At 34.7% G+C, this 15,117-nt stretch overlaps 1 protein-coding gene across 1 annotated transcript; it reads left to right on the top strand.

Moving 5' to 3' along the window:
• The first annotated feature begins 863 nt into the window (after window positions 1–863).
• Window positions 864–14,971, top strand: glrx3 (glutaredoxin 3). The gene is made up of 11 exons (XM_088915728.1): window positions 864–993; window positions 2,292–2,400; window positions 5,692–5,766; window positions 6,380–6,581; window positions 9,482–9,654; window positions 10,133–10,194; window positions 10,286–10,343; window positions 12,514–12,566; window positions 13,080–13,119; window positions 13,566–13,658; window positions 14,719–14,971. Exons 1-11 carry the CDS (start codon window positions 929–931, stop codon window positions 14,767–14,769), a joined length of 981 nt encoding a protein of 326 aa, XP_088771854.1. The 5' UTR covers window positions 864–928; the 3' UTR covers window positions 14,770–14,971.
• Window positions 14,972–15,117: the final 146 nt, after the last annotated feature.

The following is a 15,117-nucleotide window of genomic DNA, read 5'->3' as shown; positions in this document are numbered from 1 at the left end:
TGATAGTCGAGTAGCTGGGACTAGAAAATATTTTGTACATATTAAATATATTTACGTTTAATAAAATAGTAATAAGATTTAATAAGATATTTAATATTTTCTGTAGCAGTTCAGGCGAAATTCAGTAGTTTCCAAGGGAGACTACAGTGAATAAACATGGTGAAGTGAAACTCATTGCAATCCAAGTATACTATAACTTTATTTACCATAATTTATAAAATACTTGTTCATAACATTAACCTGAAATATCTGCAATAAATAATTGGCTCTTTCTAGTAAGTTAAAAAAGTTTCATTTTGCTCACAACCTGATGTTATGTCTAAACATAAGTAACTCAAAGTGTTAATTGACAGCATCATTAAGTAATTTAGAATAAGTCAATTTAATATGTGATAATGAAATCATTACTGATATTTCAACTAAGTGGTCAATTAAGAGTGTGATTGTAATCTAAACTATATGGTATATGTAAAAACTATTTTTAAGCAAAGTTCCAGAAATACTACGGCTACCTGTTATATTTTTCAGAAGTATAATTTGATTTAAGAAGAGAATACAGTCCTTTCCTGTAGGTATTTTTTAAGCAAAATGTAGTTATTGATTGGTATCTGGAACCCTACATTTAGTAATTCAAGATTTTATCAAAAAGAGAATATGAAGCTCATAGCTTGGGCTACAGGGAAATCTAAGGGAAACAAATCGACATCTATGTAAGAAGAAATATGCACCACCTAGCAAAAAAATTAACACGTTTAAAAAATATTTCGAATGTGTAACATTCTGAGAGGCTATATTAATCTTCAAGTATTGTTTTCTTATATCCCTCAATGATAGAATTGAATGTTTCCTTATCCTCGGGTGCCGTTACTAATGCCTTGTTAACTCAAACTGTAGTTCGACTCCTGTTCGATTAGTTCAGTCTGTCAGCATGGCGAATTTCGTGCAAGCCACTTCTTCGCAGCAATTTGAAGATTTGTTAAAGAATGCAGGAAAGTATGTATCCAGATTTACATGATTACCTGATATGTGTGAAAGCTGTGAAATGTCCATTCTGAAATAGCTGTAACTGACATTGTGTGATTTTAAAGTTTTGGTTTAGAAAAGCAGTGCATAGTCACAGTCTGAAGGCTACAGGAAAGTCACGGAAAAAGGCATTGTGTGTACGTGCAAAAATATATTAAATATTCGAAAAGTATGTTAATTAAAATAACAATAGAATCGTTATAGCACAAGCCTTTAAATTATGTTTGTGAAAGTGTTAATATAAAATAAAATATCGATCTCTTTGGAAAAAATAACACAAAGGGGAACTTGCTTACAAAATAAGAAAAAAAAAGCTTGTTCTTTTGTACCAGAATAAACTATGGTGAATCGGGGCATAGTGTTTCGACTTTGTGATATGGATTGATGATCTTCTTAATACATTTAGTATCACAAGCACCATCTTACAGTTGTCTTGGACGAACCTACTACTTGACAGGCCTGATGCTCGGGCCGCGTTTTCCCGGACTGCGACAGAAAAGCCATTGTGTTTTCTGTCTCGGGATATGTCCGTAATGTTTTAGTATTTATGGGATATACGGAGAAATAAGAATATAATTTGTTGAGAAACTGTAATTGAAAAGTAAGAGACGTTATTTCCACGCTAAAATATCCTTTTTACATAACCTCTGCTCGTTCCTTTGAAAATATGAATGTACTGTAAAATGTAATAGTTTTGTAATCAAAGTTTTATTTGCATTTGCTCTGTTAAATCGAACATTAAGGAACAGTATCTAATTTATGTATATGTTAAACTATTTTCACATTTTTGAAATTATTTTTTTAAAAAATACCCATTTGTCATTTTAGGACTGCGGAGTACCCAAGTCTAAAGAAAAGTGTAGAGTCTGTAACCTTCAGGATAAAAACTCTTTATTTTGAGTTAAAATAGATTTATTGTATTTTTTAAAGTAAAATACTTTGCATAAAGAGGCAATTTTACATTTGCTGTTGGAAAACAATATATTTCATTATACAGATTTCTGTTTGGGCTCTGCAAATTTCTGTCCTGAGGACCTGTGGGAAGATGTTTTTCACTGCATCTGTTTTACAGTAAGAAACAGTTTATGTGAGAGCTTGGGTAGCTGGTGAAAAAAGTATTTTAGGAGAGAAAGAGGTGTTGGATCCATGGGAGTTGTAAGCAAACAAATCCCTCTGTAGTATAAAAATTGACAATAAACCTGTCTAAAAGATCTGAGCTTTTGTAAATGTGCATACTTATACCTTAATTTTGTTGTCTTTCCTGCCAGGTCTCTGGTGGTTATCCATTTCCTGGCATCATGGGCTCCACAGTGCACCCAAATGAATGATGTGATGGCAGAGATAGCGAAGGAGTATCCACAGGTGACATTTATAAAGGTGTGTATAGTATTGAAACATACCATTGCCTATTTTCAGCACTCTAAATGCACACTGTTATACTGTTACAATGTAATATTTTGATACTTTAATTTATCACAGTTTATGCCTTTTGTGATATTACCATAACCTTTTTTCTTTCAATTTTGTATATTTGCTGTATTCGCTAACCATATCACAGTAGGCCGACTTTTCATTTAATGTGTCCCTCACACCAGACCCAGGCCAGATGTTTTTTTCTTTTACAAGCACTTAATTTCAGGGTCTTGTCTATTTTTCACAATCCTTACAAGCTTATTTTTCAACGTTTAGAATAAAATGTACGGTTTTGCATATCTACATTTCCCTGTAAATTCATTTCTCACTTCTCCATCTGATCTCTGGTGTTATGGGGATGCTGGCTCATAATGACTGCCTCATGTCCCCTATTTAGATTTTACACTCCCTGAGCCCCACAGTGCCTTACAGGAGAGCTTGCACCAGTGGGAGGCGTGATGCGGCTCACACTGGCACTAGTTGGCATGCAGCAAGTATAACCTAGTTAATTAACAAAAAGCTGGGCACTGTTGCTTTGGAATACCTGTTTACAGTCAGCAAGTGACGAAGTCTATATACAAGCTGGCAATTTCTGAGCTGTGGTTTCTGTTCTGACCAAGCACCTTTACCGATTGAGCCACTTGTGTTTCAATTTCCAAAAGCTTTTGGCTCCAGACTATGCTCGTTTTTTACATAAAATGGAACATTTATTGTGTGCCTAAACCTTACGCTAAACGGACAGGTAAATGTTTATATTCCATGCTGAAAAGAAAAGAAACACAATGATTCGCCATGGATCCTACATCAGGGGTGAAGGTGTGAAGAAGGTTCCACAGCCAAAATGTTGTTTGTTTTCTTTTCAGCATGGGATAAACCTTTACGTGTCCCTTTGCAGTGTGCGCATGCTGCCGCAGCTACCTACTTAAACATTATGATAGTTGGTCCAAAGTAATTTTTCCTTCTTTTTGAAAATAGAGGGCTTTTAATGTTATTTGAAACTAATGGTAAACCTATTCCTTTATGTGCTCATGTCATATTGTGAAACAAAGATAAAACATTCTTGTGAGGAAGTGCTTAATGTGCACAGAAGCCGTAGATACAAGTTTAAGCAATATTATAGTGGTAGTCACTTACTGTTTGTTAAAATATGTACTTGTTAGACTTTTATTCTGTTAAGAACCAGAAAAATAAAGGGCCCCCAACGGTAGTATAACAAGGAGGGTGTTTTAGAAGAATGGAAGTCAGTGTCTTACTTGATAATGGAAGTCATACTCTTGAATTTTTTTTTGCTACAAGTAAACTGTTTTTAGGAAGTTCAAAATTGCTTTTGGTACTCTAATGGCTCTTGTTACTTTTCTAGGCACAAGGCTGAACCTGGCCTTTTTCAAAAGTGATCTGCCAGCAGTTCAGGATTGGTTTTTGTAATTTAAAGTGAACACAGGTCACTGATTGATTGATCTGTATTTTTTTTTCTGCAAGGTCTGCTTGATACCAGCAACCCAGCTATATAATTTTTCATTTTAATAGATTTTCTGCCCCCCAACTCTACCCTTGAATTCTTCCTGCTCTATTCAAAACTCATAAAGTCTTCTCTTTCTTTGGCCCCAGAGGACCTGGTTGCACTGGGCTACTGGCTTTCTCTGACCTTGCCTGCTAGTATGGTCTCATTATCTATCAAGTTAGGCACAAGGATAAAGACCCGTGTCTCCCCTACAGTGAGCGGTACCCACTGTCTTAATAATAACAGTCTTGCAAATCCTCTGATTTGAGGTGGCAGTTTCTCAGATTGTATGCACATAAATACCCTTAAGCTGTTCAGCTGAGGAAGCTCTATGGCATGTGTTTATCTTAACATTTCTGTTATTATCAGCTCATGTTTTTCATTGTCATTTTTTTTGCTTTGCATTTTTACTTCACTTCTGTCAAAACTGCAGAGAATACTTTCAAACTGTATCCTCCTTATTTGCTTTCAGTACACTCCAGAACATTTAAGCTGCATCAGACACTTAAAAGAAAAATATTTTGGCATGCATGGTTAGGTTAACAACAACCCACTCAGTCTTTTTGTGCTGATATTTCATCTTTGCAGGAATATGCCCAACATTGATTTAGCAGCAAAAAAACTCTGAGTTACAAATTCATTCAAACTTTTCTTCTTCCTTTATATCCTTTCTGAAATTGAGTAGACCTGCACGATATTGGACTTTTAGTATCTAACATGCTTATAGAGATATGTCTTATAAAATATGCTTCAGTATAAGAGCTCACAAAAATCTGTACTGGGCATCATTACATTATAGCAAAAATTCCTATTTTTGCTTTATAATCTTAGATTTCTTGTGTATGTGTGTGTCACTTATGATGTACTGGTCCATGGATTTTGTCAATAGAGCAAACAGCAAGATTTGCTAGAGGCGGAAAATAAGTGCTGTAATCATGACATAACTGGGGTCAGTGATTTATGGATTTCAATATCTGGTAGCTAAATACGATTGAAAATTTACTGGGTCAGTAGTGCATCAAAATTTTCGTTCTGTGCCTGAGGGCATTTCTTGAAATGTGTAGTAAAATAAAAACCTCTGAACCCATTTTGACATTGCACTCACTGCAGGTAGGGCAAAAAATGATGCAAAACCTCATATAACCTCTGCATAAAAAAGCACATTTTCTGACTGTATATATTATATTTTGTGGAACAGTAATATGCATTTTATAAAACACCTTTCATGACACGTAATCACAAAGCACTGTACAAATCAAGCATAAAATCCAAAACCAGATAAAAAGAGGATAAATATTTTTGCATTTACATGAACAGAAAAACAAGTCTTCAGGAACAGGTTGAAATTAAGAACAATTCAATTTTGAAGTGAATGCAATCAGGCATGTAAATATTTTAACTTATTCAACTCACAGATTTATTTCTGTTTATTGCCCATTGCAGTATTCCCTGATAAATACCTGTGTGATCTCTAGATATACAGGAATAATTTCTGAGTTGTTTTTTAGAAAGAATGTTAGTGCTGTCTTCCTTGGGCTGAGGGTGAAATACTTTATGTGCTTGTTATAGCATCTTAAATCTTTGTTTTTCCTCCTACAGGTTAACCCTGTATCAGATAAGTGAAGTGTTCTGGAATTGTACATGCAGTTCTGTGAATGGATTTAATACTCCATTCATCCCAGTTTGAAGAGAACTCCTGGTTGGTAATGAGAACAAAAACAAAATTAACATTATTTTCTTTTGTTTTCTGGTAGCTGGAAGCAGAAGCGGTACCTGAGGTATCTGAGAAATATGAGATCACTTCCGTCCCCACTTTCCTTTTCTTTAAGGTAAGCTTTCAAATATTTAACCTCAATGACTCAAGTGGAACAGTTACATATTTTCTTTGAGAAGATGCATTTTCTCTGAACATAAAATTCAACACAGAACATCTTTTCGTGTTTAATAAACATCCGTTCGATAATTTTTTCCACTTATTACATGCACTCTTTCTTGATGTGAAGCATATTTAACACTTTAAAGTTGGGGACGTTAGCATTTAAAAATCTATTAATGATAAATGTACTATAAATCAATATTCTGTAGAAAGTTCATAAAGCAGCCTTAAATACTACAGCTCTAAATCCGACCTTAACTACACCACAGTACTACTAAATAGCTGTAGTTTCTTTAATAACACTGTACAGAACCTCACTTTGTAGAAAATAGGTGAATTACAGGAGGTCTATTAAAGTGTCTTTTATAGAACTTAATCTGAAATGTGCTTGGAGTACCTGGAGTCTGGATAAGTGAAGTGACAGCCTTCTCTGAGCATTGCCTATGGATAACTCATCAGATTATTTCTTGTCCCTTCTTCATAACAATTACAGCTCAGGGTGAACAATACAATGTAACCATAAGACTGTCAGAACAATTGTTAGTGTCGTTTTCTGCTGCTGCCAGAACTGTGAGAAGATTGACAGGCTGGATGGAGCCCATGCCCCGGAGCTGACCAAGAAGGTCCAGCGCCTGGCGTCCAGCCCCGCGGTTCCTGCCGGATCTGGGGCTCCCACTAAAGAGGATCTTAATGAGCGTCTGAAGAAGCTGATCAATGCCGCACCCTGCATGCTTTTCATGAAGGGATCCCCCCAGGAACCCCGCTGTGGTAAATACATCCTAGTGTCCGTGTGATAGTAGGGATCCAGCGAAACACCACAGGGTACTAATTTGATTCGCTGTTTTAAGAAAGCCCAGTTGGTATAGACCTATAATGCATAACTGCATTCCTCAAGGGCAACATGTTAAATATTAAAGGTACCTCTAAATAACACGCCGCTTAAGGTCTGGAAAGGCGGAGGGAATGTTGACCAAAGAAATTATCTCGGTCAATTAATTTATTGATCAGCAGTGGAATTAAAATCTTTCAGTATATAAAAGTGACCATTTTAAAACAGTATATTTAATGTATCTCATCTTTAATTGAGATTTTACTGCTTGTTGCAGTATAAATGTCTTTAACTGTGCCTATCAGTATTTGCCAGTGTAACAATTTATTTTTCAATTGCGAGGTATACGCAGGCTCCAGAAGATAAAATTGCTCTCATGAACAGAAACTGAAGTAGAGAGAGAGTATGTTAGACGCATCACAGCTGGAACAAAGCGTATTCATTTGAGGCTTGATAGTCACAAACTGGGCGAGTCAAAAAGGAGAATAAAAATAAGATCATTAATATTACATCAGTGTAATGTACAAGTCAAGCACAAGTATGTTACAGGGTATTGAGTCAGCTGCAAAATGATGGTTGGAGAATATCCTGTGGATGCATATGTGTAGCTGAACTGCTTATTAGTGATGCATTTTGTTTGTTGTTGTTTTTGTTTTGGTCTAGAGAGGAATTCTATGAAACACAGTATGGCATTCTGTTTAGCATTTCATTGAGTTCAGAGCCCCCTATGGTTATATTGAAGTAGTTTACAATTTCCTCATGCAGTGAAGCCAGAGTTTTATTTTTCTGTTCACACACAGCGTATCTAATCAGTGTGTTCTTCAGATGAATTTAGTTCACCCTTAATTCAGAAATTCTCAGCTTTAAAAATATTTGCAAACATTTTTTAATATAATTTATGCTAGGTTTCTTTAATTTAATTTGTGTGTGTAAGAAAATCTTTTTTTCTTTAGCTTTATTGCTTCCTTTATTTTCACCATGGTAATAATGTAGGTTTGTTGCTTTAGCTTTCTAGTTCTCCCAACATACCAGTGATCAGTAAAGTATAAGATAATTCTGGTTATGCTGTAGCATACACACAAACCTTATCAAGTGCATTAGATTAATGAAAACGCTTGTTGGATGAGGAGCAAACATTGCTCTCGTTTTAATGTCTTCAGCATTTTTCTTCCAATTTTAAACTGATGTTTTCAGTATCACTGTATCCTTTTTTCCTAAATATTCTGAACTGGTAGTGACATCTCAAAAGAAAGTAATGAAAATTTAATTTATGAAAGTGTCTTAATATTATGCTGTCAGATATGCAGGAGTTTTTCTGATGAATGCTTTCATGAACATTTTAAAGGAGCTTTTTGCTTTATGCACTTAGTAAACCTTGGAATCAGGTAGAGGTATCAAAGAGTTAAATATGAATAGTTTTTATTTTTAATGTTTGCATAACAGAAGTTTTTTTTCCATTATTTTAAGAAATAAAGCTTTAATGCTGCTTATCCTGAAGCAGAACGTCTGCAGTGCGCATCCCTGACCCTTAAAAAACAAAACACCTCCAATCAATCTTCCTTGTCTGGTAGATGTTGCCTACAGCCAAAGAAAGCAGCTGGACTGCTTGTTTGCCTGGTGTAATAGAAACAAGTTAATATATTGGCAACTGAATAACCATCAGCATCCAGCCTCTAGCTGTTTTATAATGAATTCCCAGATGAATGGCAAATATCAGAATCAGTATTTTACTGCAGGCTCTACATGAAGTTAACACTTCACCTTACTTTAGAGAACGAAGGGAAAAAAAATCACTCCTTGGAACTGCACACCACAAATATAAATAAAACACATCACTTTACATCATAGATGAAGACAAGGGCATGTAGAAGCTCATATTTAACAATGAAACCCCATAGCAAATACGTTTACCCAAAGGGCCATAACACACCAGTGAAGCTGCAATGCGAAGAACATCAAAGTTATTTTCTTCTGCTTCTAAGGTTTTCTTTAACATGAAAGTAAGGTGTCAAGATACCTGCCATGGAGATTAGTATTTGATTATAAGAATTATATCTTTAAAGCCAAGGAAGGTCAATTTAAATATAATGTATATAATATAATCATTGTGTCAAGTTTGGTATTGTTGTGAAAATAAAGTCTTGACAATACAGCATTTTAGAAATGGATTTAGTGTAAAAAAGGTAATTCTTAATTCTAGTAAAACTAGTAGCATTTAGCTATTGTAATATGATTTGGCCTTCTTAATTTGATTGTTCTTTAATTGGATCGACTATGACCCTTGATCAATAGCATCTTTGAGTTTTTGAAATGAAAGTTTCCAAGAGGCAATGACGATGACAACAGAGTTACCCAAGACGTTTGTATAAAATAAAGTATGCAAATACATTTTCTTACTTTCTAACCTTTTATTAATAATTCAATCACTAGGATGTTTTATGTTAAGTTATTTAGTAAACTGAAACAGAGGTATATTTCTTTAATTGGGAACATTTTTTCTTCTCATTTGGCTTTGGATTCTTCCCATGTCTAATGGATCAAGGGAGCCATTGTTAATGTGTCTTAAACTTGGAATGCATTTAAAACCCAGGCTTGTTTTGGCTGTTCTTCCAGAAGTCTGGAGCTGACACTCTTCTGTGTTTAAAGGGCAACTCTAGAAACATCAGCTTTACACTTAGATCCTAGCAGCCTGCAAGAATTAAAAAAAAAAACTACAGTAAACAACAATAAATACAAAATAAACAGTATGACTTTGTGGCTGTATAGCTAAAGTAGGTGATCTTATACCTTGAAGATTTGTGTATATTGTTGTGAGAAACTTTCCTTCTTCACGTTGCAGGATTCAGCAAGCAGATAGTGGAGATTTTTAAGCAGAGCAACATTCAGTACAGCAGCTTCGATATCCTATCGGATGAAGAAGTGCGGCAGGGACTCAAGACATTTTCCAATTGGCCCACTTATCCTCAGGTTTACGTCAACGGGGAGCTAGTGGGAGGACTGGATATTGTAAAGGTTTGTACAGGAAGGGGGGGGGGGGGAAGTGCCAGAGCAAATTATGCGCTCAGACTGTTGCTTATTTGCTCTTTTCATTGTTTTATTCCTCTTCAGTAGCTCTACATTCCCTCTGAGGCAATTCCCACTTAAAGACACAAGGTCTCCTGCTGGGGTAGGTGGGCTGTATCAGCCAGGGGCTTCCCCGTGGCTAGTTCCCGCTAACACATGCTCACCGTCTCCATTTAATAATTACTGTAAGGGCCGAAGTTGCTTTAGATTGCCCCTCCTTCATTAGGCAAATTGTCCACCTGTGCAAAAAAAGAGAGGAGCCCTGCTGTGCTGTGCTGAGACGGGGGATTTTGTTCACTTTCTCTCAACACGCAAGGCTCCACCTTGCCGTGTGAGATAATAATTGTGTAAACAGCAGTGCATTTTATAAATGGTTCTGTTACTGAGTGGGGACCTAGATTCTGAGTTATTTTTATTTCTGTTCTAGGAACTTGCTGAATCTGGAGAGCTTGAGAACACCTGCCCGAAGGCAGTGACACTAGAGCATAGGTAAGAAGAAACATTTCAAGTACACACTGACAAATTAAAAAAACATAAATAAAACCTCTACAAAGACTGAGCTCATTCTCTCTTCCAATAGGTTAAAGGCTTTGATAAACAAGGCTCCAGTAATGCTGTTCATGAAAGGAAGTAAAGAGGTATGTTCCATCATTGAGGAGTTCTTTGTGTCCATCACGAAGCAATATTAATTCCTCACACAGCAATTATCAGCATCCTGTTTTTTTGCAAATTAATGAAGGTAATATGCAAAATATATATTCTTGAACTAAATCTAAATAATTGCCTTTTATATTTTATCTGTTAACAGTACTGTGTTAAATTGGTTTGCTTTCACTCTCCCATGTACGTGGAACAGAATGACCTCTCAAGTTTGTATTTATAATTAAAGTGTCCTCCAAACTTTTTCATACTCCTGATAAAATGGATTGTATAATATGTTTTGTTTTAAAAAACTTCTAAAAATGTTATACCGTAATCGTAATAGCAAAATTCCATTAGCTCTAAATAATCCTTTTTTTTCCAGAAAACACAAGAATCCCATTTATTCATGCCCCTGTAGTTAGCATTTTGTAAATGCTCCTATGGCATGGATTATATTGACACTACACCTAGTGTAGTATGTTATGAGGTCTTGGTAAAACAGGCTCTCCCTGAGCACCTTCAAAGACCCACATAGACTTTACAGTGCCACACAGGATCCTGCACATGTCCCACACAATTCTGTTCCCCATCTCTCACTGCTTTCTGGGGAATGTAGTTCAGGTCAGAGCTGCCATGATCCTGCTGCCCTTGCAGCATATCATTGCAGATTTTTAATGTTGGAATTTATTTAAGGAATACTTATTGGTGTGAATAAATGTTACTTTCCCATGTTCTGGAGTTTAATTATGGCAAATTGACGGTTCTATGCCGCGCTGTTATGATTAGACTGTACAGTGATACAAGTCATTCTGTAGCTGCTATTTTTGTTTTGTAGTCAAGCAATTTATAGTTGTAATCATGAGATTGATAGAAAATTAAGTCCTTATGATTGACTTGACCAGATCTGCCACTTTTTTATGAGAAACTCATCTTTTGCATTTGCCAGGTTTCAGGTCACTTTCATGCTGCGTAAAAAAAATATGCATGCTGCGTTAATAATAATGGAAACATTTTCTTCCACATACACACACAAAATGTTTCTGTAAATTTTAGAATTCCTTCTGCTACTGCCACGATTGGTTACATCATCAATAAAGATGAGAGCCAGATGGTCATGTAGGTCCAGGAACAGACAGCGCTTCATAGATATAGTGGAAGCCTTTGAGTATCTGGAGTTTTTTCTACACACTAACCTTCTATGAGATTCATAAAAGGGTTATATTGGTGTCATCTTGTTCCCATTTAAAACTCTCCTGGGTCATCTGTATAATTATGAGCTAATCCTCAGGTTTTCTGTTTTGGGGGTTGATGAGAGGTTTACTTCTAAGCTACAGTTTATTAACAATGCATTGTGATAGCTTCACCCCTGCACTTCGGAGGTCATTGGCTATTTCACTGACAGATGTTTTTATGTATTCCTGATAGCTCTTATAATTTTTCTGTTGTCAGCTGCAGATGTTTTTCTTGGCCTGTTTGTTTTCTATACCTGTGGTTCATTTCTACATTTTCAGTATATTCCAAATTGTTGATTTTCCATCCTATTCTTTTGGGTTTTTAACATTATCTGTATTATCTAGTCTGTAATTGTATGTATAATTATATAAAAATATATAATTGCACTGTATATATTTTATAGAATGCAGATTAAAGAATTTCACAGTGGTAGCATAAATGGTAATCCCTTGTGTCTCCCAACTTGCTACTCCTTTTTGATAAGGATCTCTATTCACTTTTGCCAGCCACTTCTTAAAAGACAGAATGAAAATGGATTCTTTGATGGCAATTGTAAATTTAACCTGATACATCAGAGGCTTCAGCTTTGTTATTCCATTTGCAGTTTCTGAACAGTCTATCTTTCTGTTCTCTTGAATGATTTTTAGATCATGAGCTCTGTGGATATTTATCATTCTTGAAGTGGTTTGGTATATTTTGAAAATAAGATAATTTCTGCATCATGAAATCGTTTTGCAGGAAGATTTATCATTTATAATAGCCTAATGAAAAGGGTTTTATATTCTTGAAATATGTTGAGACTTGTTACACTGACTGTCAGAAAGACCAACTTCAGTATGATTATTTAATAAGAATTTAATAACACCACATTATTTTGCCCTTTAAGTACTGTTTCATTCAGTTTGATAATTTCCTGTGGTTTTGATCTCACAGATGGCTAAATGTGGATTCAGTCGTCAAATACTTGAAATAATGAACAGCTCGGGGTAAGATGTTTTCAAGGTTCATGTACAGTGTAAGGGTAGTCTGTTTTAAAACCTGTAGTTGATATTGAGACATTGATATTTATAAAGAATACGTTGTAATGTCTTTATCACATTAATTATTTTTGTGTTCGATTTTATTTAAGCCAGTTGCAAATCAGTGATTAAAAACAGACAAATCACTTATTTTAATGTTGTGCCAAGATAAAAAAAAACTATAGCTTCTATATGGAATTACCTGATCGTATTCCTGTGTTTAAATCTTTAATATTAAAATATTGGTATTGTTGAAGAGTGCTCCACCCTGAAGAATTTGGAGAATGTACATGTATTTAGGAGAATAATGTCAATAACGTTTGCTTGGAAATGTTATATTTTAGTAAGCAGTGAGTTTTTTAGAAAAATTAACTTACTAGCAGCAAAGTGTAGAACCACTCATCTTACAGTTGGTAAACGGAATATATTGGAGAGGGTCTGAAGGAACACTTGTTGTTGTAACTTTTTTTTTTTCTGCAGTGTTGATTATGAGACTTTTGATATACTACAGGATGAAGAGGTAGGTTATGACAAGATAATGTAATGTTGTATTAGCAAAGCATGGTGTTCAGTTGGCAGAAAAATAAATCTTATAATTATTTTAGTTATTTTACATTCTCATTCTTGTGAAAAATAATAAAATGAGTGTTCAAATGTTGTGGATGACATGCTGTGCAGGATTTTTTAATGTAATATTTCCTAAAAGCCAAGGTGGTGTGGTGTATTTATTATTTTTTTAATTTTACCTGAAAATGCTCAAGGATTTAAAGAATGTGGAAAACTTGAAAAGTTTTAATTTTCACTCACTCTCTTAAAAGAATAGTACATTGTTTATAAGAAAACATTAATATAAAGGTGTTTGAGAAGATCCTGAAATAAATTTATCTTCTTTAATGTGTTTATTAATGTTACATTAAACAATGGATTCTAATACGTGTGTTCTGTTCTCCAATTCTGTGCTTATAGGTTAGACAAGGACTGAAAACATATTCTAACTGGCCAACATATCCTCAGCTGTATGTGAAGGGTGAACTTGTTGGTGGACTTGACATTGTGAAGGTAAGTTCCTGATTGTTTTGCATATCCATAAGCTTTTTTATTTTTGTTTCTATCTGGTAGATTGATATCATATATTAATAATGGAAAAAATAGTGGTTGCATTTTGAAGTCGTTCTCTGTACATTCACCTGTAGACTACAGGTGATTTTGTATCTTAAAATTACATTAATTTCAGAAAGTATAAAAACTCGATTGTCATAATATACATGCAGTGTGTTTTTTTAATACTCCTCTTTCCAACTCAAATTGTGATTAAACAGTCAGTATGTTTCCAGATGTCTTAAACATTTTTGCTAAAATAAGACCAAACAGAACAATTTTTCATTTTTATTTCTTTAAATAAGAATATAAGAAAAGATGTAAGTAAGAGGAAGGTCTTAGTCCATTTTGCTTACTTGGTAATACTATAAATTATTTTCTTGTACTTTTTCTACTTTGACATATAGATATAATACACGTACCTCATCATGTTACATACATTTTTCATTGGTATTTAACTGTATATTAAAGGCATGTTTGGAGATTGCAATGCATAAGTTTTTCCACCAGATGGCTCTTAAACACTGTCTAAACAATAAATCCTTGACAGTGTTTTAAGTACAGTTTTTATTTGAGTGCTACAGGTTTATGATCCAAACCTACTCATTAATGTTAATGATTAAATCTACATTTAATTGAATATACATAGAAAACTCACAGCTCTTAGATTTTTAAATATGTTAGGACTGATGAGTTTTTTAACTGCAGCATATAGCAGTATACTGTAGGTCAAAACCCTGGACTACATGGGAGTCTTTGACTAAAGTTTGTAATGTTATTATCTTGACTGCACATGTAAAGAGCTCTTAGCTTTCCCAAAATCTCCTTGGTAACCATTTAATGTTCTTGTCTAGTAAACCTTACAAAGAGTGTTTTAAAATTTTCTTTCCACTTTTCCATGAATGATAATTCCTTAGTGTATCAGAATAAAGTCCTTGAGCAAGCTGCCAAATGGTGTACTTGTTAAATAAATGACTGTCCTAGTAGAACTTGAATTAATTTTCCACATTATTCTTTACAGGAACTTAAAGAAAGTGGGGACCTGCAGTCTGTTTTGAATGGTGAAAGCTAGTAATTGGTGACGCAGGAAGGGACACAGACAAGCCTAAGTTTTCTTCCACATCACCTGCTGGGGTTATCTATGGAGAATCTATCTACTGTGTATAATTTGCTTTTTTCCAGACATTAAAAATATTGAAGAATAAGTATTAAATTACAAATGATGATCACATTGTTTCAGTTGCTATAATCAGAATAAAATTGTTTTAAGTGTCATTTTTGACATTTCAGTTGGTTCTGTGCATTGATTTTACTAAGAAACCTTGACAATGCATGTTTGCTCTTAGGCTTTGAAGCTTTTTTCCAATGAAATGAAGAACAGGTCAAATTAGTTACAGACCCTACCACAGTAACTAGAACT

Source organism: Atractosteus spatula, chromosome 5 (assembly GCF_055471065.1).
Source record: "Atractosteus spatula isolate fAtrSpa1 chromosome 5, fAtrSpa1.hap1, whole genome shotgun sequence".
Taxonomy (NCBI): Eukaryota; Metazoa; Chordata; class Actinopteri; order Semionotiformes; family Lepisosteidae; genus Atractosteus; species Atractosteus spatula.
The sequence above is the reverse complement of the archived record's forward strand: the minus strand, read 5'-3'. Positions and strand labels throughout refer to the sequence as shown.

Bases quoted from the DNA above. Each gene is read 5' to 3' on its own strand.
- glrx3 (XM_088915728.1), top strand. From the start codon at position 929: ATGGCGAATTTCGTGCAAGCCACTTCTTCGCAGCAATTTGAAGATTTG. The intron at 9,655-10,132 runs GTTTGTACAGGA...TTTCTGTTCTAG, and splicing joins GAGGACTGGATATTGTAAAG to GAACTTGCTGAATCTGGAGA. The intron at 12,567-13,079 runs GTAAGATGTTTT...TTTTTTCTGCAG, and splicing joins GAAATAATGAACAGCTCGGG to TGTTGATTATGAGACTTTTG.